The sequence below is a fragment of the Lynx canadensis genome, chromosome D4 (genome assembly GCF_007474595.2).
Source record: "Lynx canadensis isolate LIC74 chromosome D4, mLynCan4.pri.v2, whole genome shotgun sequence".
Classification (NCBI taxonomy): domain Eukaryota; kingdom Metazoa; phylum Chordata; class Mammalia; order Carnivora; family Felidae; genus Lynx; species Lynx canadensis.
Window position 1 is genome coordinate 72,557,222 of NC_044315.2, and position 25,672 is coordinate 72,582,893.

Genomic DNA, 25,672 nt, shown 5'->3' on the forward strand with positions numbered 1-25,672 from the left:
TCACAAACCGTGAGATCATGACCTGAGCTGAAGTTGGATGCTTAACCGACTGAGCCACACAGGTGCCCCTCAAATTTCATTCTTGATGTAGCACGTATCAGTACTTTCTCTTTTCTTTAGTGGAGATGAAATTCATTTGACATACAGTTAACCATTTTAAAGTGTACAGTTCAGTGGCATTTAATTTAGTGAATACACAATGCTGTGCAACCAGCATTTCCCTTCAGTTTCAAAGCTTATTCATCACCCCAGAAGAACACTCCATACCATTTTTTTTGTTTGTTTTATTTATTTTTATTTATTTTTTATTTTTTATTTTTTTTCAATATATGAAATTTATTGTCAAATTGGTTTCCATACAACACCCAGTGCACTCCATACCATTTAAGTAACACTTTTCATTCCAGCCTTCTCCATCCCCTAGCGACCACTAATAATGCTTTCTCTCTTGCTCTCTATGGATTTGCCTATTCTGGATAGTTCACATAAGTGTGATCACGCAACAGGTAACCTTTGTGTGTAGCTTCTTTTACTTAGCATAATGTTTTCAAGGTTCATCTAAGTTGTAGCTTATATCAATACTTCATTGCTTTTTATGACTGAATAGTATTCCATCATAGAGATACGCCATAACTAGTTTATCCTTTCACTGTTAACAGACGTTTGGGTTGTTTCTACTGTTTGGCTGTTGTGAGTAATGCTGCTATAAACATATGTGTCCAAGTGTCTGAGTGGACTTACGTTTTCATTTCTCTTGTATTGCTGGGTCATGTGGTAATTCTATGTTTAACTCTCTGAAGAACTGCCAAACTGTTTTCCACAGCAGCTGTACCATTTACATTCCTACTAGCAGTGTTATGAAGGCTTCTGTTTCTTTGCATTCTTGCCCTTACCAGCACTTGTTGTTTTTGTTTTTGTTTTAATAGCCATCCTGGTGGGTGTGAAGTGATACCACGTTGTGGTTTTGATTTGCAGTTTCCTAATGACTAATGATGTTCAGCATTTTTTCATGTGCTTATTGGTTATATGTTCATCTTCCTTGAAGAAATGTCTCTTCAGGTCCTTTGCACATTTTAATTGGGTGTCTTTTTTTTTTTTTTTAGTTGGTTTTTATTATTATTTTTTTCCATCCTAGAGAGAGAGAGAACACAAGTGGGGGAGAGGGGTAGGGGGAGAGAGAAAGAGAACCTAAACGGGCTCCATGCTCAGCACAGAGCCTGATGTGGGACTCGATCCCATGACCCGGGGATCATGACCTGGGCCGAAATCAAGAGTCAGACATTCAACCCACTGAGCCACCCAGGCACCCCCCCCCTTTTTTTTTTTTTACTGTGTTTTAAGGATTCTTTATATATTCCAGGGGTACCTGGGTGGCTCATTCGGTTCAGCATCTGACTCTTGATTTTGGCTCAGGTCATAATCTCGTGGTTTGTGAGTTTGAGCCCTCATCAGGCTCTGCACTGACAGCATGGAGTCTGCTTGGGATTCTCTGTCTCTTTCTCTCTCTCTCTCCCCCCTGCTCAAGTGCTCTTTCACTCTGTCTCTCTCTCTGTCTCTCAAAATAAACATTAAAAAAAAGCAACAACAAAAAAAGACCTTCTCTATTAAACATAAGTATTCTCTGTACATTCCAGGTATAAAGAAGATATTGTTTTTGAAATACATTATTTGCATATATGTTCTCCCAATTTTGGGGAGTTATCTTTTCACTTTTTTTTTTAATGTTTATTTATTTTTGAGAGAGAGAGAGAGTATGAGCAGAGGATGGGCAGAGAGTGGGAGACAGAGAATCCCAAGCAGGCTCCATGCTGTCAGCACAGAGCCCAACACAGGGCCCAAACATAAAAACTGTGAGATCATGACTTGAGCTGAAACCATACGTTAGTCACTTAAATGCCTGAGGCCTGAGCCACGCAAGCATCCCTGAGGGTTTTTAGATTTAGCTCTCATATTTAAGCCTCCAATCCATTTTTTTAAATGTTTTATTCATTTGAGAGAGAGAGACAGACAGAACGCGAGCGGGGTAGGGGCAGAGAAACAGGGAGACACAGAATCCGAAGCAGGCTCCAGCTGTCAGGACTGAGCCTGAGGCGGGGCTTGAATTCACAGACCACGATATTGTGACCTGAGCCAAAGTAGGACGCTTAACCGACTGAGCCATGTAGGCTCCCCAAGGCCTCCAATCCATTTTGAATTAATATTTATGTATGGTGTGAAGTAGGAGCCCAACTTCATTTGCTTACGTGTGGATATCCAGTTTTCCCAGCACCATTTGTTAAATGGACTATTCTTTTCCCATTGAATGGTCTTGGCAACCTTGTTAAAGATTAGTTGACCATAGATATAAGGGTAAAATTAATACAGAATTACCATATGGGGTGCCTGGGTGGCTCAGTTGGTAGAGCGTCTGACTTCAGTTCAGGTCATGATCTCACGGTTGTGAGTTCCAGCCCCACGTTGCACTCTGTGCTGACAGCTCAGAACCTGGAGCCTGCTTCGGATTCTGTGTCTTCCTCTCTCTCTGTCCCTCCTCTCAAAACTCACGCTCTGTCTCTCTCTCTCAAAAATAAATAAACATTAAAAAAAAAAACTAAGAATTACCATATGACCCAGCATTTCCACGCCTATATTCAAAAGAAAGTAGACTGTCAAATATGTGTATACTCATGTTCATATCAGCTCTATTCACAGTAGCCAAAAGTTGGAAACTACCCAGATGTCCATTAACAGATGAATGGATAAACAAATATTATTCAGCCATAAAAAGAAATGAAGTACTGATTCATTGTAGAATGTGGATGAACCTTGAAAACTTAAATAAGTGAAAGAAGCCAGACACAAAAGATCACATATTACACGAATCCTTTTATATAATACACTGGAATAGGTAAATCCATGGAGACAGAAAGCTGATTGGTGGTTGCCAGGGCCGAGAAGGAAGGGGAACTGTGAATGCATAATGGATGTAGGTTTCCTTTTGGGGTGATAGAAATGTTCTGGGACTAGATAGAGGTGGTGGTTGTACAACACTGTGACTGTACTTAAATGCTGAATTGTTCACTTTATTTTTTTCTTTTTTTAATTTAAATTTCTGTTAAACATACAGTGCAATATTGGTTTCAGGAATAGAATTCAGTGATTCATCACTTACATAAAACACCCAGTGTTTGTCACAAGTGCCCTGCTTAGTACCCATCACCCATCTAGCCCATCTCCCACCCACCTCCCTTGAATTGTTCACTTTAAAAGGATTAATTTTGGGGTGCTTAGATGGCTCAGTTGGTTACTTGGCTGACTTCAGCTCAGATCATTATCTCGCTGTCCAGGAGTTTGAGCCCCGCAATGGGCTCTGTGCTGACAGCTTGGAGCCTGGAGCCGGCTTCTGATTCTGTGTCCCTCTTTCTCTTTGCCTCTCCCCCACTCACACTCTGTCTCTCTCTCTCTCTCAAAAATAAATAAACATTAAAAATTTTTTAAAAATAATAAAAGGGTTAATTTTATATCCTCTGAATTTCACCTCAGTTTTTAAAAGTATATATTTTTATTTTTTTAATTAAAAAATGTTTAATTAAAAAAAAAATTAACATGGGGCTTGAACTCATGACCCCAAGATCGAAAAGTTGCATGCTCCACCAACTGAGACAGGTGCCCCAAAGTGTATGTGTATTTTTTTTTTGAGAGAGAGAGAGACCATGTGAGAGTGGGGGAGAGGCAGAGAGAGAGGGAAAGAGAGGATCTGAAGCAGACTTTTTGCTGACAGCAGCAAGCCTGACATGGGGCTTGCCCAGGAACCTCGAGATCATGACCTGAGCCGAAGTTAGATGCTTAACCGACTAAGCCACCCAGGTGCCTCCAAAGTATATATTTTCAAAAAGTTTTCTTTGGCCTTTCCCCCTTTTTCTCCACAGAGGTGATCTCCTTCAGGTATTTTTAGTATTTCTTTCATTATCTAACTCCACATTTTTCAATGCGATCACATTTCTCAATGTTAGATGTATACTTAATGCTGTTTTGTTTAGATTCAGTAAAGACTGGCAGGTGGGATTTAAGTTCTCTTTATAGCACCTTGATTTTGCTTTACCTCCCCCTCTCCCATCCTCCCAATTAATTATATCACCATTTTTGCTTAAGTCAATAGTCTGTGTTTGTTGAAATAATTATGATTCTGATGTAGCTTCCTGCTGAGTCAAATAGTATACTATTATTATGTTTCCTCGCAGAACTTTTCTTTTTCCTGGACATAATAATTGCCCTATTTTTCCCCATTAGAATAGGTGTAAAGAAACTGAGCAAAATCTTCCTATGCTCTCTTCCCACAACCTTTTGATACACTTTTCCACTGTGTCAGTTGTGTCGGATTACCTGTCAGTCTACTTTTTTCCTGGAGCCCTTTGTCTTGTTATAATAGACAGATAGGCTCATTAAGCCTGCCACGCAGCTGTGATCCTAGAAATTTTTAACTCTCTCCAGCACTGAACCTCTTTTTTCCCGTGTCTCATGTTTTTTCTTGGCTTACATCCTCTTGGTGGCTGGCACACATTCTCCAGTAGCTTCACGAGAAAGGATAAGAAGAGGTAGTATTTTGTGAGTGTCTAAAACTACTTATATCCCACCAACACATTGTTTGGCTGGGTAGAGATTTCTGGGTTGAAATTCATTTTTCTTCAGAATTGTGAAGCCATTGCTCCATCTTCTAAGATTACCATTGAGAATTTGGTACTATTGTTGTTCTTAATCTTTTGCATCTACCCCCTCTTCTTTCTAAAAGCTTTGGAATCAGAATGCTCTCTTTCTCTGTAGTGGTTTGAAATTTCACAATGATGCAGGGTCATGTGGTCTTTTTTCTTTTTCTTTTTCTTTTTTTTTTTTTTTTCATTTTCCTGGGTATTTGGTGGGCCCCTGGGAATGTGTCTTATCTCTTTGATCTCTCAGTTCTCACTTTCTGGAGAAAACATTTGATCTTTCATCATCTCTTTCTTCGGTTGCACATCTCTTTGTATAACCTTTTTATTTTTTGGGAAATTGATTCACTTTCCTATTTTGAACTATTTTCTTTTTTTATATAGTAAGGAGAAACTTAATTTGGAAAGACTGTTTTTGGGGGTGGTGCATGGAGAGAGACTTTTGCAATGGGAGGGGGATGGTTGCAATAGAGAGTTGACTTCTGTGACCAGAGATCTGCAAGTGCCTCTTTCCTATTGTACTTTAGTATTATCTGTCAACTTTTTAATTTCCAGGCATTCACCTTTGTTGTCATTGTTTGTTTTTTTTTTTTAATTTCATTAATTTATTTTTTCTTTTCAAATTTTAATTTGAATTCTAGTTAGTTAACATACAGTGCAGTATTGGTTTCAGGAGTAGAATTCAGGAGTGATTCGTCACTCACATACAACACCCAGTGCTCATCCAACAAGTGCCCTTCTTAATGCCCATTACCAGTCTACCCCATCCCCTCCCCACCTCCCTCCATCAACGTCAGTTTGTTCTCTATCATTAAGAGTCTCTTATGGTTTGTTTCCCTCTCTTTTATTTTCCCCCCTTCTCATATGTTCACCTGTTTTGCTTCTTAAATTCCAGTCATTGTTTCTTCTCTTACCGTTCCCTTCCTACTCACTCAATCCCATTTTGTTCGCCTTCTGCTGCTGCTTCTCTCCCTTCCTTCTCATTTTCCTCCCCTACCCCTTTAAGTTGCTTCCTCTTTTTTTCCCTCTTTCCTGTGCTTTGTTCTTCCCCCTTTCTCTAACATTCTGTTCTTAATACATTGTTGTTATGTCTTCTCTTAACAATAAGGACATGAATTATAGAATTTTTTATTTTTCATTTACTTTGTTTGAGTTTTCTTCAGTGCCTCACTTTGTTTCCTCCAGATGGCTTTTACCTGTGTGTTTTGTTGTCTCCACTTGATGTCCATTCTTTTTTATTTAATTGTTTTTAATGTTTATTTATTTTTGAGAGAGAGAGATTAGACAGTGTGAGCTGGGGAGGGTCAGAGAGAGGGAGACACAGAATCCAAAGCAGGCTCCAGGCTCTGAGCGTCAGCACAGACCGTGAGATCATGACCTGAGCCGAAGTTGGACACCCAACTGACTGAGCCACCCAGACGCTCCTTTTTTTTTTTTTTAAATGTTTATTCATTTTTGAGAGAGAGAGAGAGAGAGAGAGCATGAGTGGGGGAGGGGCAGAGAGAGAGGGAGACACAGAATCTGAAGCAGGCTCCAGGCTCTGAGCTGTCAGCACAGAGCCTGATGCGGGGCTTGAACTCACAAGCCGTGAGATCATGACCTGAGTTGAAGTCGGATGCTCAACCAACTGAGCCACCCAGGTGCCCCTTTAATTTTTTTTTAATGATGTCTATTCATCTTTGTAGGCAAGTCTCCATAAAGCTGGTTGGAAGCTGCGTATGTGTGAGTAGGGCTTGAGGACTAGTAGGTTCCACTGGAGGGTGACAGAACAGGGAGCCAATTTTTTAGCTGAAGGGCACCTAGATGTCAGTGATTGTAGGTTTCCAGAGAGCTGTTCTGTTCATTTATTTATTTATTTATTTATTTATTTTTTAACGGTGTTTTGTTTTGTTTTGTTTTGTTTTTGAGACAGGGAGAGACAGAGCATGAACAGGGGAGGGTCAGAGAGAGGGAGACACAGAATCTGAAAGAGGCTCCAGGCTCTGAGCTGTCAGCACAGAGCCCAATGCGGGGCTCGAACTCACGGACCGCGAGATCATAACCTGAGCCGAAGTCGGCCGCTTAACTGACTGAGCCACCCAGGCGCCCCTGTTCTGTTCCTTTAAAGAACAAAGATCGGGGCGCCTCGGTGGCTCAGTCAGTTAAGCGTCTGACTTCAGGCTCAAGTCATGATCTCACAGTTTGTGAGTTCGAGCCGCACATTGGGCTCTCTGCTGTCAGCACAGAGCCTGCTTCGGATCCTCTGTCCTCCTCCCTTTTCCCTTCCCCTGCTTGAGCTCTCTCAAAAATAAATAAACATTAAAAAAAAACCCAGATTTTCCAGTATCCTCAATGTAAATAAAAATTACCCTTTATTTACTTATTTGTAAATGTTGGTATTTTAACATCACATTTCCATAGAAGGTTGCACGGCTCAGTTTATTCATTAAAGTAAAAGAATTAGACTTGATTCTTTCTATCCCTAAGCAATCTATAATATTGTGTTACAACCCCTACATAGAATAATTTAAAGGTGTTTTGGTATGCCTGTGGCTCTGTCAGTCGAGCATCTGACTCTTGATTTTGGCCAAAATCATGGGTCCCAGGGTTGTGGGATCTAGTGCCACATCAGGCTCTGCCCTGAGCATGGAGCCTGCTTAAGATTCTCTCTCTCCCTCTCTCCCCCTCTCCCCCTCTCCCTGTCTCCCCCTCTCCCTGTCTCCCCCTCTCTCCCCCTCTCCCCCTCACCCTCTCTCCTCCTCTCCCCCTCACCCTCTCTCACCCTCTCCCTCTCTCCCCCTCTCCCCCTCTCCCTGTCTCCCCCTCTCTCCCTCTCTCCCCCTCTCCCCCTCTCCCTGTCTCCCCCTCTCTCCCTCTCTCCCCCTCTCCCCCTCTCCCTGTCCCTCTTCCCCTGCCCTCCCTTCCTCCCTCTGACCCTCTTCCCAGCTTGTGCGTCCATGCTCTCTCTAAAATAAATATGTTTTCTAATTTTTAAAAAGAAGAATTTAAAGGTATTTAATATCTCAATATATATAAATACATCAACCCACACAAAGATCCTGTCTGTGTGTGGCCCAGTAGAAGTTTACTAATGTACCAGACATATATTGTGTCTGCTGGAGATGTGATCTATATATAAATTGGCATGCTATAGGTCAGAAAACTATAAATGAGAATCAGAAACACCTGGCTATGAATTACAATACCATTATATACATGCTATGTGACATTGGGGGAGTCAAAATCCTCTCAGAGCCTCAGTTTCCTCATTAACTCCACTATGTGCCAGACCCTGTACTAACACTGGAATAAGAGTAGCAAATAAAAAGTTTACTCCCTCTGTGGAGCTTCAGTTTATTTTATGTTATTATTAACTACAATTCCATTTTAATACTCAGGTTTTACATCCTGGCATTTCTGTGGTTAAAATATTGCTAACACTTTTGTTGTCCCTACCCTATATTTTTAAGGATAATTTCTTAAGAATATCATATGCATTTACAACATTTGATTTTTTTTTAATATAAACCTGAAATGCTAAAGTTTAATGAACTAGTAGATTGGAAAATCAACTAAAGTAGGTAGATTTGTTTACTATAATTCATCTGAGGGCGATGTACCTTTAATGTACTGTAACTTGTATATAAATATTGCATCTTCAGCTTTTTGATATAATCTTTTGCTGATTGTTGTTTTTACATTATCTCTCATACTATAATATATTTTTAACATCTAAGCCTAGGAATTGGGATTCCCAAGGTACTGATAAAAAAAATTATGGAATAGAAATTTGTGTGCTTCTGAGATTTATAGAACTCAAGGAGATTCTTTTTATAATGTGTGTTCTTGAAGTGGTATATCCCTAAGGGCACTAATGGATGCTTTTCCTTCTCTCATTTTCTCATTTTAGGGAAACTAAAACCAACAATGGCATTCATGTCAGGGAAATTGAAGATTAAAGGAAACATGGCCCTAGCAATCAAATTGGAGAAGTTAATGAATCAGATGAATGCCAGGCTGTGAAGGAAAAGGGAAAAAAATTGTTGGCTGCCAAGCTTAAAAAGTAAAAGGGCTCAACAGTTAAAAATCTGTCTGTTTTCTTCTCTGTCATGTTATAAGGATATGCATGTTTGTTCTGGAAAAAATAGAATTTCTGTATCCGTAAGACTTGAAATTGTAATTAAAACAGCTAGCTAACATAAGTTTCATTACATGGAATTCTAAGACAGTCTGCCTTTTGTATTTAGTGAGTTTTGCCCTCTGAGCTCTATATTTCATTCACTATTTTCTAGGAAAGTTATTATGAGCAACTAATCAGGTCCCAGCAGTAAAATTAGCTCTTTTCAACACTTTTTCCCTTATAAAAGGAGACTAATCTCTTTTAAACTTTTCAGTTTTGGATTGTATACTAATGAAATCTGAATGATATTTTAGATTTTTATATACTTTTTTTGAAGCAGATCATCTACAGTGCATTTTCACAGAAATCACATGAACTACTTAATAATACTATTTGTGAAGACTAATGAAACAAAAAGTTTTTCGTTTTAACTAGATTTCTAGGTATGTTACCTATAGTAAAATATTATTAATGTAATTCAAGTAATTATAGTATGTATTTTCTTTTTAAAGTATGTAATAATGTCCTAAAATAAAATAATTTCTCCCCAGAAGTATGCATTTGGTCACAGCATTTTACAGTGAACATTAGGGATGCCTTGCTGACTCAGTCTGAGGAGGACGTGACTCTTGATCTTGGGATCATGAGTTCGAACCCCACATTGGGTGTAGAAATTACTTAAAAATAAATAAAAGCTTTTAAAATGAGAACATTAGAATAGTTGGTTGTTACGGGCTGAACTGCATGCTCCAAACTCATTTGTTGACTTCCTAACCCCAGTACCTCAGAATGTGACTGTACTTGGAGATAAGGCCTTTGAAGAAGTGATTAAGTCAGAATGAGACTTTTAGGGTGGGCTCTAATTCAGTCTGACTGGGTTCCTTATAAGAAGAGGAAATTTGGAGATAAAAGACCAGGGACGTACACACAAAGTAATGACCATGTGAGGAACAGCAAAAAGGCAGTCATCTGTAAACCAAGGAGAGAAGCCTCAGAAGAAGCCGTTCTACCAAGACTCCTGCTCTCCAGAACTGTAAGATTTCTGTTGGTTTAGCCACCTGGTCTGTGGTATTTTGTTGTCGTAGCCCTAGCAAACTAATATAATGACTTGTTTTTCTTTTTTTAAAAAGCTAAGGATAAAAAAAAAAAAAAGAACCCTTTCCTTTCATTTCATATGTTAAAAATTCTTGCTCAGAGATGCCTGGGTGGCTCAACTGATTAAGCGTCTGACTCTTGGTCTCAGCTCAGGTCATGATCTCATGGTTTGTGAGTTCAAGCCCCGCATCTGGCTCTGTGCTGACAGCACAGAGCCTGCCTGGGATTCTCTCTCTCTCTCCCTTTCTTTCTCTCCTCCACTTGGGCTCTTTCTCTCTCTCTCAAAATAAGTAAACTTAAAAAAAAAAAACTTGCTTGGTGTAATTCTTTTACTTCTCATTTTACATTCTCTAATATTACTGAGCTTAATTCTGGCATTCCATAGAACCATAATATTAAAAAGCATTTATCTGTATAGTACAAATGAGGAAACCTGATCAGAGATGGGAATAGACTAGCCCAAAGCCAAAATTAACAGTCCCTATCCAATGAAAACCTCCCAGGATATTATCGTTGAATAGAACCTGAAGACTGCCTCCTCATTCAGGAAGCCCAGATGGATTGCCTTTGGGGTGGCAGCCTCACAACTGCCTTTACATCTGCCAGTCATTTCTAGCTACATGAAGATCCTGGTCAGATGTTGCCAGCAGACTCGTTTTCTGCTGAAGTTTATTAATTTTTTTTAATGTTCATTTTGAGGGAGAGAGAGAGACAATGTGAGTGGGGGAGGGGCAGAGAGCGAGAAGGAGACAGAGTCTGAAGCAGGGTCCAGGCTCTGAGCTGTCTGCACAGAGCCTGATGCAGGGCTGGAACCGAGAGATTATGACCTGAGCTGAAGTCAGAGGCTTAACCGATTGAGCCACTCAGGCGCCCCTTTACTGAAGCTTATTAAAGACTTCTCTTTTCTGTGCCTTCTCCTAAGTGTCTCAAAGCTTTGGGAAAATAAAAAGTAGAAAATCTTGTGAGACAAGAATTCTGGGTTCTGATCACTCAAACATGAACTTGCTTACTGAGGCTTTAGAACATTAGGAAAAAGTATTTTCACAAGGGCCCTGGTATTCACATCTCTAATTGAGGAAGTTGGGTTAGGTCATCTGCAGCCCCTTTGTGCTCATTATCACTAAGAAGTTCTGAGCCATCTGCAGTATTGTGTCAGAAACAAAGGTGACCACACCTAGATTCCTGAAGCCTTCTGCCACATCCACCAGATGCCTTGATGAATTCACCTGTTACCTTTTTTTGGATCTTACCCATCAGCTGCATTGAAGTTGTGGAACCTCCCATAAGTTTTGAATGGCCATGTTGTGTGTTGTCCAGCAACCAGTTGAACCCTATTTCTGAAATTAAAAGGTATGGAGGGAAATCAAGGTCACTGGGCTTGTGAGTGATCGAGTGAAGTTATTTAGACATTTTGAAGATGGTTTGTTGCTAGTAATCCTATATTTCAACAAATCCTCTTATAAAGAGCCTCTTAAGCAGAAGGAAAAATGTCTTTTTTTTCCTCTGCCTATCAAGTTCTCAGTTGGAGCCTTGTAAATTAGATTAACAAAAGATAGCTTAAGAGAAAAAGAAAGAGAAGTGTGTTAACATGTACATTACACAATTTGACAATAAATTATATTTTTAAAAAAGTGCATTACAAATATACGTGGGAGTATTCAGACATGAGTAACTCAAAGGGGTGGTTAGAACTTGAGCTTATATAACATCTTAACAAAAGAAAATACATTTTTAGAGAAATAATACCAAAAAAAATGAGTTTCTAGGGTGGCAAATTGTGCAAAAGAAAATACATGGTAGCAAGCTTAGTTTTATAAGAAATTGCCAAGGGGTGCATGGGTGGCATCCGACTTTTGATTTTGGCTCAACTAATGATCTCACAGACAGTTGGTGAGTTTGAGCTCTGAGTTGGGTTCTGAGCTAACAGTGCAGAGCCTGCTTGGGATTCTCTCCCTCTCTCTCTGCCTCTCTCTCTCTCAAAAAATAAATAAACTTAAAAAAAAGAAAAGAAACTGCCAAACTGTTTTCCAAAGTGGCTGTACCATTTTGCATTCCCACTGGCAATGAATTAGCGTTCCTGTTTTCTACATCCTCTTCAGTATTTGGTATGGTCAGTGTTGTGGATTTTGGCCATTCTTTTTTTTTTTTTTTTAATTTTTTTTTTTAACGTTTATTTATTTTTGAGACAGAGACAGAGCATGAATAGGGGAGGGGCAGAGAGAGAGGGAGACACAGAATCCGAAACAGGCTCCAGGCTCTGAGCTATCAGCACAGACCCCGACGCGGGGCTTGAACTCACGGACCTCGAGATCATGACCTGAGCCAAAGTCGGACCAGCCACCCCGGATTTTGGCCATTCTAACAGGTGTGTAATGGTATCTCATTTTAGTTTGCAATGCTGAACATCTTTTCACATGCTTCCTTGCCTCTCTATCTTCTTTAATAAGGTGTCTATTAAGGTCTTTGGCCCATTTTTAAATTGAGTTGTTTTCTTATTGTTGCAATTTAAGAGTACTTTGTGTATTTTGGAAAACAGACCTTTATCAGCTGTCTTTTGCAAATATTTTCTCCCAGTCTGTAACTTGTTTTCTTATTCTTTGGACATTGCCTTTTGCAGAGCAGAAGTTTTTTTTTATTTTAATGAAGTCCAGCTTAGCAATCATTTCTTTCATGGATTATGCCTTTGGTGCTGTACCTAAAAAGTCATTGCCATTCACAAGGCCATCTCAGTTTTCTCCTCTGTTATTTTGTAGGAGTTTTATAGTTTTGCATTTTACATTTAGATCTGTGATCCATTTTGAGTTAATTTTTGTGAAAGGTATAAAGTCTTTGTTTAGATTTGTTTTATTTTGCATATGGATATCCAGTTCCAGCACCACTTTTTGAAAAGATTGTCTTCTCCTTTGTCAAAGATCAGTGGACTGTACATATGTGGGCCTATTTCTAGGCTCTCTATTCTTTTCCACTGATCTATTTGTTTATTCTTTCATCAATACCACACTGTTTGGTTACTGTAGCTTTATAGTAAGTCTTGGAGTCAGGTAGTGAGACTCCTCCAACTTTGTTCTCCTTCAATATTGAGTTGGCAATTCTGGGTCTTTTGCTTCTTCATATAAACTTTGCAATCAGGATCACCTGTCTGGCTTAGTTGGTGGAACATGCCAGTCTTGATCTCGGGGTCATAAGTTCAAGCCCCATATTGGGTATAGAGCTTACTTAAAAGAAAAATTAGAAAAAAAACAAAACAAAAGTAAAAGTATTTCTCAATTAAAAAAAAAAAAAAAACAACACTTGAGAATCAATTTGTACAGATGCTGGGTGGCTCTGTCAGTTAAGCTTCCGGGTCATGATCTCGTGGTTTGTGCGTTCAAGCCCCATGTCAGGCTCTGTGCTGACAGCTCAGAGCCTGGAGCCTGCTTCAGATTCTGTCTCCCTCTCTCTCTGCCTCTCCCTCACTCATGCTCTGTCTCTCTCAAAAATAAACATTAAAAAAAAAATTTAAAAAAAAAGCAAAAGTAAAAGTATTTCTCAATTAAAAAAACACGTTAGAATCAATTTGTTGATAGCCACAGAATAATTTGCTGGGATTTTGATTGGAATTGCACTGAATCCATATATTAGTTTAGGGCAAACTAACATCTTGACAATATTGAGTCTTCCTATCCATGAATATGGAACACCTCTTCATTTATTAAGTTGTTCTATGGTATCTTTCATTAAAGTTTTATAGGTGTCCTCATATAGATCTTGTTGGATTTTGTTAGAGTTGTACCTAACTAAGTATTTTGCAGGATGCTAATATAAGTGGTAATGTGTTTTAAATTTTAAATTTCAGTACTTCCTTAGTGGTATATAGGAAAGTGATTGACTTTTGTATATTAACCTTGTATCCTACAACTTTACTATAATCATTATTATTTCCAGGAGGGATTTTTTAGCCAATTTTTTCAGATTTTCTACGTAGACAATTATGTCATCTGTGAACATAGATCGTTTTTATTTCTTTCTTCTTAATCTCAATACCTTTTATTTCCTTTTTTGATGTTATTGCATTAGCTAGAACTTCCAGTATCATGTTGAAAAGCATTAATGAGAAGGGACATCCTTTTGCCTTATTCATGATCTTAGAAAGTTTCTAGTTTCTCACCATTTAAGTATGTTAGCTATAGGTTTTTTGTAGATATTCCTTATCAAGTTGAGCAAGTTCCCTCTGTTCCTAGTTTACTAAAAGATTTTATCATGAGTATGTGTTAGATTTTGTCAATTGCTTTTTCTCCATGTATTGATATGATCTTCTTTAGCCTGTTGATGCCGTAGCTTACATTAATTGATTTTCAAATATTGAACCAGCCTTGCATACCTGAGATAAATCCCACATGGTTGTTTCCATATGAATGTTCATGTCTCCCCTCTTCCCCCGTTTCATGTGGTGAAACCCTAACCCACAAGATGATGGTATCAGGAAGTAGGGCCTTTGGGAGGTGATTAGGTCATGAGGGTAAGGCCCTCATGATTGGTATTAGTGCCCTTATAAAATAGAACCAAGAGAGCTAGTTAATCCCTTCCACCATGTGAGGACATGGCAAGAAGTTCCCGTCTATGAACCAGAAATTGAACCCTTACCATATACCGAATCTGTGTGTGCCTAGCCTCCAGAACTATGCAAAATAAATTTTTAGTGTTTAAAAAACTACCCAGTCTCTGGCACAGAGGGTCCCTGACTTAATGATTGTTTAACTTACAATTTTTCAACTTTATAATGGTGTGAAAGCGGTGGACATTCAGTAGAAACCACACTTCAAATTGGCATTTTATTCTTTTCCTGGGCTAATGATACCTGGCAAATACTCTCATGATGCTGGGCAGTGGCAGTTAGCTGCAGTTCCCAGTCAGCCACGCGATCACAAGGGTGAACAACCTATACACTTACAAACCGTTCTGTACTGCACAACCTTTCTATTTTTCATTTTCAGTATAGTATTCAATAAACTGCATGACAACATATTATACAATGGGCTTTGTGCTAGACGATTTTGCCCAACTGTAGGCTAATGTAAATGTTCTGAGCATGTTTAACGTAGGCTAGGTTAAGCTAGGATGTTTGGTAGGTTATCTGTATTCAATGCATTTTTAACTTAACAATATTTTCAATTTACGGTGGGTTTATTGGTACAACCCCGTGGTAAGTTGAGGAAGATCTGTACTTTGTTATGGCAGCCTGAGCAGGCTATGAGAGTCATGGAACATAGTTCATTTTATATATTGTTGGGTTCAATTTACTACTGTTTTGTTGAGGATTTTTGTTTCTATGTTCATGAGATAGTGGCCTTTAGTTTTCTTATAATGTCTTTGTCTGGTTTTGGTATTAGGGTAATGTTGGCTTCATGGAATGAATTAGGAGTATTTTCTCTGTTTCTTTCTTCTGAAAGGGACTATAGATAATTGGTATAATGTCTTCATTAAATGTTTTTCAGAATTCACTAGTGAATACTTCTTGACCTGGTGCTTTAGGTTTTGGAAGGTTATTAATTACTGTCTTGCTTTCTTTCCCATTCATTCTGTATATCTTTGTTCTTCTATTTTCTAGTTCTTCTGTCTTCCATTTCATTCTGTCTTCCATGTAATGCAAGAATATCACAAGATATTTCCTTTACCCATTCCCATCCTTTGTGTTATTTTTGTTATATATTTTATTTCCTGTATGTTATAAGCTCCACAGTATATCATTTAATAGTTCTGTTAAACAAGTAAATTATCTTTTTAAAAATTAAAAGATGAGAAATGTCAGGGCACCTGGGTGGTTCAGTCGGTTAGGCATCCGACTTCAACTCAGGTCATGATCTCATGGTTCATGAGTCAAGCCCCATGTCGGGCTCTATGCTGACAGCTTGGAGCCTGAACCCTGCTTCGGATTCTGTGTCTCCTTCTTTCTCTGCCCCTTCCCCATTCACACTCTGTCTCTCTCTGTCTCAAATATAAATAAAAATTTTTAAAAAATGAGAAATGCCTTTTAAATTTATCCATATGTTTACTATTTGCACTGTATATATATATCCATCACTAACTATCCAAAAATAAACATATCCAAAAGTTTCCTTCTGCCCCCTTGTAGTCATTTTTGCTCATCTTCCACACCATTCCTTGCCACTATTGACCTTCTTTCTATCACTAGATTCATTTGCATTTCCTTGGAATTTATATAAATGGAATTATACAATATATACTCTATCATTCTGGCTTTCAATCTGCATAATTATTTTGAGATTTATTCATGTTCCTCCATATATCAATAGTTCATTCCTTTTTTATTATTGCTGAGTAGTATTGCTGAGTATCCATTATATGGATATACCAAATTCGTTTATCCATTCACTTGTTGACAGACATTCAGGTTGTTTCTAGCTTTTGGCTATTACAAATAAAGCTGCTATGAACATTTATGTACAAGCCCTTGTTTTCTCTTGGGTATGGAATGGCTGGATCATATGGTAAGTGTATATTTAACTTAAGAAATTTCCAGGGCTCATTTGCAACTACGTGGATGGAACTAGAGGGTATTATGCTAAGTGAAATTAGAGAAAGACAAATATCATATGACTGGAATGAGGAATTTAAGATACAAAACAAATGAACATAAGGGAAGGGAAGCAAAAATGATATAAAAGCAGGAAGGGGGACAAAACATAAGAGACTCTTAAATATGGAGAACAACAGAGGGTTACGGAGGGGTTTGTGTGTGTGGGGCGGTGGGCTAAATGGGGAAGGGGCATTAAGGAATCTACTCCTGAAATCATTGTTGCACTATATGCTAACTAACTTGGATGTAAATTAAAAATTAATTAATTAATTAATTTTAAAAAATTGCTGGGGCGCCTGGGGTAGCTCAGTAGATGTAAGCATTCTGGCTTAAGCTCAGGTCATGATCTCATGGTTTGTGGGTTCGAGCCCCCACATTGGGCTCTGTGCTGACAGCTCAGAGCCTGGAGCCTGCTTCGATTCTATGTCTCCCTCTCTGCCTCTCTCTCTCTCTCTCTCTCAAAATTAAACATTAAAAAAATTTTAAAAAAATTGCTAAATTTGTTTCCAAAGTGGTTGTACCATTTTACATTCCATTAGCAATGTATAGAGTTTCATCTCTCCACATTCTCATCAACACTTGATACGTTCAGTCTTTTAAATTTTATCCATTCTAGTATGTAGTGGTATCTCATTGTATTTTAATTTTCATATCCGTGATGACGTTAAGCATCTTTCCATGTGCTTATTTGACATTGTATACCTTCTTGGTGAAGTGTCTGCTCAGACCTTTCATCCATATTTTATTACATTGTTTTCTTATTGAATTATGGTAGTTCTTTATATATTCAAGATACAAGTCTTTTCAGATATTTGCAAATATTTTCTCCCTTTCAACGGCTTATTTTTTTCATTTTCTTACCAGTTATATACATACATTTTTAATATTGATGGAGTTTTAATTTATCCAATTTTTTTTAATGAATCATGATGATGCTTTTGGTGTCATAATTAAATCTTGGCTTAGCTGAAAACTCTGGAAGTTTTATAGTTTTAAGTATTGCATTTAAGTCTATGATACAAATCAAGTTAATTTTTGTACATGTTGAAAGGTGTAGACCATTTTTCTAACTAGGGATATTCAATTATTCCAGCATCATTTATTGAAAAACAGCAGATTTTAAAAACAGCTTAAGAGGAACTTCTGGGTTGATGAACACATGGAGAGTGACACATCTAGAGAAGGCAATGAAGCCTCACACCCTTTCCCCACACCTTCCATATCTTCCATCTGGCTGTTCCTGAGTTACTAGTAACTAGTAATCTAAAACAGGTTAATTAAAAATAAAAAGAATCTAATAGAACTTTGAAATGTATAATATAACCTATTAAAACTTTGCAATAATATAACTTGAGGGTTTCATTATTGTAGGGTTAATGCAAAACATTGTTTAAACACACACAAAAATGCATGACAGTAAAGTTAGTGAAACTTAAAAGTATACACAGTTGACCATATATTTATCCAAGAAAGGACCAAATCACTTCCCAGCTATTCCCTACCCCTCTAGGAGATAAGAACTTTAATTCTCCCCAGTTTGAGAATAGGAACTGGGCAGAGGATGGGAGCCAGTATCAAGTGGCATTATATCTGAATTTGAAATATGGTAGGGTGTTTTATGGCAGTTTACTAATTTTCATGTTTGCTGTGTCCAATCTGCTGTTAAACCTATCTATTGGATTTAGAATTTTAGTTAGTACAGGTTTTGGTTCTGGAAAAATTTTTTTGGTACTATCTTCTTTTTTTTTTTAAATGTTTATTTATTTTTGAAAGACAGAGTGAGCAAGCGAGTGGGGGAGAGTCAAAGGGGGGGACAGAGTATCCAAAGCAGGCTCTGTGCTGACAGGAGCAAGCCCAATGGTGGGGCTCAAACCCACGAATTGTGAGATCATGACCTGAGCCAAAGCCAGATGCTCAACCAACTGAGCCACACAGGCGCTCCACCTTTTTTTTTTTTTTTTTTTTAATGTTTACTTATTTTAGAGAGAGAGCATGAGCAGGGAAGGGACAGAAAGAGAGGGAGACAGAGGATCCAAAGTGGGCTCTATGCTTACAGCAGCGAGCCTGATGCGGGGCTTGAACTCATGAACCATGAGAGATCATGACCTGAGCCGAAGTCGGACACTCAACCAACTGAGCCATCCAGGCACGCAGTACTTCTTGTAACAGCTTTTTTGAGGTATAATTCACATGCCATATAATTCACCCATATAAAGTGTATAATCTAGTGGTTTTCATATGTTCACAGTTGTGAAACCATCATCAGCATCAAGTTTAGAAAATTTTTCATCACCCCAGAAAGAAACCCTTTATTTTTTAGCAGTTACCCCATTTTCCCCCCAAAGCCTCTCAGGCCTAGACAACCACTAATCTACTTTTTGTCTCTAGACTTGCCTATCTGGACATTTCATATAAATAGAACCATAGAATATATGGTCTCTTGTGACTGGCTTTCTTCACACAGCATGTTTTCAAGGTTGATCCAAATTGTAGCATGTACAGTACTTCATTCCTTTTATTGGCTGAATAATACTCCATTGTATGAACGCACCATTTTTTACTTATCCACTCAGCAGTTGATGAACATTTGGGTTGTTTCTGCTTTTTGGTCATTATGAATAATATTGCTATGAACATTCATGTACAAGTTTTGTGTGCATGTTTTCATTTCTCTGGGGTATATACCTAGGAGAAGAATTGCTGAGTCATACAGTAGCTTTGTTTTACCTTTTGAAGAAATGCCAGTCTGTTATCCAAAGCATCTGCACCATTTTAACAATATCACTAGCAGTGTATGAGGGTTTCAGTTTTCCACATCCTTACCGACACTTGTTATTGTCTATCTTTTTCATTATAACCATCTTGGTGTGTAGTGATATCATTGTGGTTCTGATTTGTGTCTCCCTGATGGCTCTATTTCATTCTTTTTTAAAGGTTCTAGCTCTCTAGTGAAATTCTCCATTTTGTTATTGATGTTCTTGAACATATTAAACTACAGTATCTGGATCATGTGTACATCTAATTCTAAAGTCCTTTTTTTTTTTTAAGAGAGCACAAGTGGGGTAGAGGGGCAGAGGGAGAGAGAGAGAGAGAAAGAGAGAGAGAGAGAGAGAGAGAGAGAGAGAGAGAGAGTATCCCATGCAGGCTCCATGCTCAGTGTGGAGCCTAATGTGGGACTCGATCCCCCCATCCTAGGATCATGACCTGAGCTGAAATCAAGAGTTGGATGCTCAACTGGTTGAGCCATGAAAGCACCCCTGTTTCTAAAGTCTTTTTTTCTTCTTCTTGGCTTTTGTGCAGTTTTTTCTTGGTGTATTTGGTGATTGTTGATAGAATGTTAGATATTGTATATGAAATATTAAGATTCTTCAAAGAAGATTTTTTTCTTGCAGGCACATAGAACATGGAAAGATCATCTTGACCCACCTAGTCATTTAAATAGTTCAGGCTGTTTCAGGCATTGTTAGTGCTATTTCTGATATGATTTTACTCTTAGGGTATAGTTCTTCAAGGGTCTCAACTGCAAGTTTGAGGTTTCACTGGGACCCTTCCTTCCTGTTTAATTCTCTCTAACACTATACGACAGTCAAGTGTTGTTGCCAAGATTTTTTTTTTGTGGGGGGGAACTCAGCAGTTTCATGGCTTCTTGCCTGTTGCGTGCACAAAGCAAATGACATATAGAGTGATTGACTCCTTTTGCCATGATTGCCTTTTCTCTGGGATCTTGGCCTCTTAAGTCCTAGCTGCTTTGATAGACTTGACCTCCAAATTTTGTATCCATAGCCCAATCAGACTGTTGAAAATTCTAGGATGCTCCTCACTGGTTTCTATACTCCTAGGCACAAATCAACAATGCCCTAAGAAGGAAAAGTGATTGAGAATATAGGATTCACTTCAATGTGTTTCCCTTCTTGCTGAGCTCTGGGACTCTCAAGCCTTGGTTGCCTAGGTTGCTCTACAATAGCTTTAAACAGTTTTTGTTGTTGTTTTAATGTTTTAAATACAGATTTTACAGTCCTTAGTGGGAGAAGTACTTTGTTCAACAAAGTATCCCACCATAGCTGAAAGCCTGCATCATTGAAGAAATTCATCATGATGGAAATATCCTTTAAATGGGACTGCATTCTTTTTGTTTATTTATTTATTTTGAGAGAGACAGAGCTCAAGTGGGGGAGAAGCAGAGAGAGCGAGGGAGAGAGAGAATCCCAAGCAGGCTCTGTGCTATCAGCACAGATGCGGGGCTTGAACTCACAAACCGTGAGATTATGACCTGAGCCAAAATCAAGAGTCAGATGCTTAACCAACCGAGCCACCCAGGCACCCCAGGGATTGCATTTTTAAAAAGTTATTTGTAATAAAGCCAAAACAAAAACATGTAATATAAAGTTTATCCTGTTAACCACCTTTAAGTTTGCAGTTCAGTAGTGTTAACTATATTCACATTGTTGTGTCACAGATCTCTAGAACTTTTTCATTCTGCTAAACTGGAACTCTATTCTCATGGAACAACTCCCCATGTTCCTCTCCCCCAGTGCCTGGCACCAGCCATAATACTGTACTTTGTTTCCATGATTTTGGCAACTCTAGGTATTTCACATAAGTGGAATCATGCAGTATCCCAATAGTCCTTTTGTGACTAGTTTACTTCACAAGAATGTGAAGTATTTCACATTTTCCTAGAATATTTTCAAGGTTCATTCCTGTTGTAGCATTTGACAGGATTTCTTTCTTAAAATTTAAGACTTAAGTCTGAATAAGATTCTATTGTATGTATATGCCACATTTTGTTTATTTATTCATCCAACTGTGGACATTTGGGCAACTTTCACCTCTTGGCCATTGTGAATATGCTGCAGTGACAACGGGTGTGCAAATAACTCTTCAAGTTTCTGCTTTAATTGCTAGACATATACCCAGAGGTGGGATTTCTGGCTCATAATTTTATTCTTTTTGTGGAGACTCCATACTGTTTTCTATAGTGGTTACACCATTTACATTTCCATCAGTAGTGCACAGGGTTCCAATTTCTCCACAGGATAACATATTTGAAATATGTGGCAAGTAACTGTTTGTTTTTTAGACAGACATTATTTTGTCAAAAATGTTCACATGGATTTTTTTTAATTAGCCTATGCCAGGAGGAGTCCTGATGTTGACAGAGCAAGGTGTTAAGAATCCTTTGTTTAGAAGTTAGTCTCTTTCTCTGCCTCATATTCTTCTCTCCCCTCACATACCCCAAGCGTAAAAGGGACTAAGGTGTCCTTTGTCACTGGGGTGAGGCAAGGATGTGAGCACCACATAGCTAATAAGATATGCTTTAAATGTTATTTATTACCACTATTATTTTTTGGAGATACTTAATGCTATAAGTAGAAAGGGAGTTAAGAGCATGGTGCCAAACTATCTGGGATGAATCTGGGTTCCTCCAGCTACCATCTGATCCTGGGCAGATGTCTTAATTTCTCTGTGCCTCCGTTTCTTCATCCGTAAACTGGTAATGCTAACAACATTCACTGCATAGAGTTCTTCGGATTAAACAAATTAGTATTCTCTAAGCACTTAGTGTTAACCCCGGACACATATTAAGTGCTATAAAAGTGTGTGCTAGATAAAATAAAGGTGGAAGGTGCCAGCCCTACCTCTGTTGTACCAAGCTGTCTAGGTGATACTATTGTATGCCTCCCTGGTTCTAGTGTGTTTTAGGTGTTAAGTTGCCCCTCTCTCTCTATGGGATGGATGCGAGTGTGGTAATTGGATTGGTAACTTCTACTAGGCTGTGGTGACTGTGGGTTAGATGTGTCAGCAGAAGGTGTTCCTGGACGTGCCTGGGTGTGGAGGGGACTCTACTCGGTGCGTTAAAACAGGTGTTACACACCAGACGAACGGAGCAGGTTCTTGCAAGGTCTGCTCCTTGGGTTTAGGTGGAGCTGCATGGTGCTCCAAGGAGCAGTGGGGACCGCGGCAGGACGGAGAGCTGCCCACTTCAGAGCGTAGCGGGGATAGTGGGTTTCACACCTGTCTGGGTGCAGAGACCCGAACCCGTGCGCGCCGGTGTGTGGTAGGAGGGTCGGTCCACACCCCCTCCGGGCAGCAACGACCGCGAGCTCGGAGCGCTTCGTAGGAGGTGTCGTTACACACTTCCTGTAGGTCTCGCGGACCACGGCGCGTTTCCGGTGCCGGCTGGAGCCCGGGGTCCGAGCCCCCGCCCCGTTCGCCGGCCCCGCCCCGCCCGCGCCCCGCCCCCAGCCCGCCGCGCTCCGAGCCGGGCGCGCGGAGCCCGGGGCGCACGGAGCGGCGCGCGCCGGTCGGGAGAGCCAGGCTGGCGCCCCCGCCCCCCGCTCCGCGCCTCCGTCCGCCCGGCGCCTTCCCCGCTTTTCTTGCCGCCGCTCCCCGGCCCTCTGGCCGCTTTCCCTCCCTCCCCTCGGTCCCGCCCCGTCCAGCCCGGGCTGCCCGGCTCCCGCAGGCCCCCCCCCCCGCCGCCCGCGTTCCTATGGACAGACGCACAGACACCTGCAGGTGGGTGAGAGCCCGCGCGCGGGGCGGGGACGAGCGCGCCGACGCTGCGACCTGGGCCGGGGAGCCCCTTTGTGTGGGGGGCGGCCGCGCTGGGGTCCGGGCTGTCTCCCCTTCGGCCGCCAAGCAGTGACCCGGCTGAACCCTCTTTTGTCTTCTCGGGGGGGGGGGGCGGGGTGGGAAGGCCGAGAGTCAGGGCAGCGACCCGGGCGGCCAGCCGTCGCCGGGCTTGGGGGCGCGACGGGTGAGACCCCAGGCGGCCGAGCGGGCTCCGGGAGCGAGCTTCGGCGGCCGAGGCTCTGGTCAGCCTTCGCGGGGCCGGCGCGGCGCCCGGCATCTCCTGTCGCCGCCGCGGGCGCGCTGCGTGGGTCTGGCTCGCCTGCTCCTGCTCTTGGGTCTGTTTGGAGGTGGGAAGGAGGGCGGGAAGGAGAAAGAAAAGATCTGCCCTCTTAGTTTCCAAGTGTTGAGATGGTTGTGGAGAGAGGGAGAGAGGTGGTTCGGGTCTTTGCCCGACTTGTTTCCCTCGCGAGAGGCACGCTGAGGTGCGTGTGGGGCGTGTGTGGAGGAACGTGCATCGCTTCGGTCCCTTATTTATTGTTTCTAACGGAGGAGGGCTTTCTCCGAAGCGCTCTTCCGCCCCCTCCCCCATCCGAGGCTGCGCGCAGTGATTTGTGTTTGTTATCAAATACATCGACAAATGTATTCCCTGGGTGCAAGGAGGCTGGGTTGACCAGAATCAAACCCAGATCAGAGAAGGTTTCTGGTTTTCAGGTGGTTCCTCTTCTGTTTCTTAAGATTAGGTTGGGACTTTCAGGCAAATCAAAGATGAACATGGCTGTGATTTTTTAGGAATTTTTGGATATCTCTCCATATTTTAAAGTTTGATGGTAAAGTTTTGCTATTTCCCAGACTCCTTAGGATTAGCCTGACCGAATCTTCTACCTATTAAGTAAACAGTTAACAAGCGACTCAGATAGTGATAGCTTCCACAGTGGAGGTTAAGTTGGAGTGCAGTAAACATCTAGTTTTCCGTTCAGGCTAAAACCTTTATTTTTGCTGGTTTAAAATATGAGATCTTCCACAGCGTATGGGGAGAACGTGAATGTTAGAACTGATTTTTCTCCCTGTGATTGTTCTTTCCCTCTTTTATTCTATGTTTTTATGTATTCTCTCTTTACAAAACCTAACGATTGGGTTGCACTGGTGGATATAATTTTTTGAAAAGTACCGTGGGTGATATTTCCGGTTTATGTTATTTATCTGAGTTTCTTATGAAGAGTTGTTATATATTTGTAGATACCCAAATTGTAAGTGAAGTTGAATAAGTACCCAGAAACTTAATATTGCACATTCAGATTTTTAATGCAGGTACAGATTTATATCTTTATATTAATCTCAATTTACTCACTTCTGGAGACTTTTCTTTTTTCTTTTTGTCTATTGTTTGGAATCCATGTTGACATTTAAATCTGACTTATCAAGGAGATTAAAAGAATAGTTTTGGGTACACTCAGTTATATATACAGCTATATGTAGAAAACAGAGGCTTTCCTTGAAAAACGTAGTGGTGCAAAATATTTAAATTTTCATCAAATGAGATATAGAAAGCAATGTGCTTGTACAGACGCAATGTGCTTTCATCAGAAAGCAGAGCACACTTAAAAAAAAAAAAGGTTTTCTTTTTACATTTATTTATTTTTGAGAGACAGAGTGAGACAAAGTGAGAGTGGGGGAGGGGCAGAGAGAGAGAGGGAGACACAGAATCCGAAGCAGGCTCCAGGCTCTGAGCTGTCAGCACAGAGCCTGACGCGGGGCTCGAACCCACAAACCGAGAGATCATGACCTGAGCCGAAGTCGGACGCTCAACTGACTGAGCCACCCGGGTGCCCCAGCAGTGCACAGTTTTAATGCAGTTTTAATTAGGCAAACTGATTTTTGTCCTTATGAAGAGGAGACCATTTTAGTATGCCAAAAAGAGTGTTCTTCTAGGAGAAAAATTTATCCTAGATTCTTGCCCTAGTTACATTAACAGATTAATATTATTGCATGCCTAATTTTATGTATACCTGGAGTGTACATTTTTGTACACTTAAAACCTAGAAGAGGCTACTTCTAACATTTGTCTCACCAGCCCCTTTGAATTGATCAAATTATATTCCTGCTTTGACTTCCTGTCTAGATTAGCTAAACCAAATTAGGCTGCATAGAGCTCAGTGCAAGGCACTAGTAAGCTCTTGAGCAGGGTTCTTCTTTTTCAATAAGGATGGCCTAAAGAGCATGGGTATTGAAATTTGTTCGGGCTTATTGTCCTAATTTACTTTTTTTGTTGTTGTTGTTTTTTTTTTTTTTTTTTTTTATTGTCCTAATTTGTATTAGGAATGGGATGGAATTCGAAAACACTCCCAGAGTTTCAGCTATTAGATTACACACTCTTTATCAGTTCTTAGAAATTTCAAAAAAAGAAAATAACAACTTGAATTGCTTGTTTATGTATTTATTTATAGGACTGGCAATTGGAGGGATAAGGTTTAACAAAGAGTCAGCGTGTAAATTAAACATTAAGAGTGTGTGGCCTGTTTTGAGAATTGCTTGGCAACTTGTAGTTATGCCTAACAGTTTTCTGGGATTGGCAGTGTAGTGTCTTTACGTGGGCTGGCTAAAAGATAACACTTAGTTTTTTTTGCTTTGTTTTTATTTTTGGCTCTG

At 40.1% G+C, this 25,672-nt stretch overlaps 1 protein-coding gene across 2 annotated transcripts in view; it reads left to right on the forward strand.

Annotated features, from left to right (window-relative positions):
• HSDL2 (hydroxysteroid dehydrogenase like 2) overlaps positions 1–9,192 on the forward strand; it is a 78,779-nt gene extending 69,587 nt beyond the window's left edge. For both annotated transcript variants that reach the window (XM_030293406.1, XM_030293405.1), the window contains exon 11: positions 8,572–9,192. In XM_030293406.1, the coding sequence (XP_030149266.1) occupies positions 8,572–8,684 (113 nt within the window). In that variant the 3' untranslated portion in view covers positions 8,685–9,192. The remainder of the gene's footprint in view (positions 1–8,571) is intronic.
• The last annotated feature ends 16,480 nt before the right edge of the window (positions 9,193–25,672 follow it).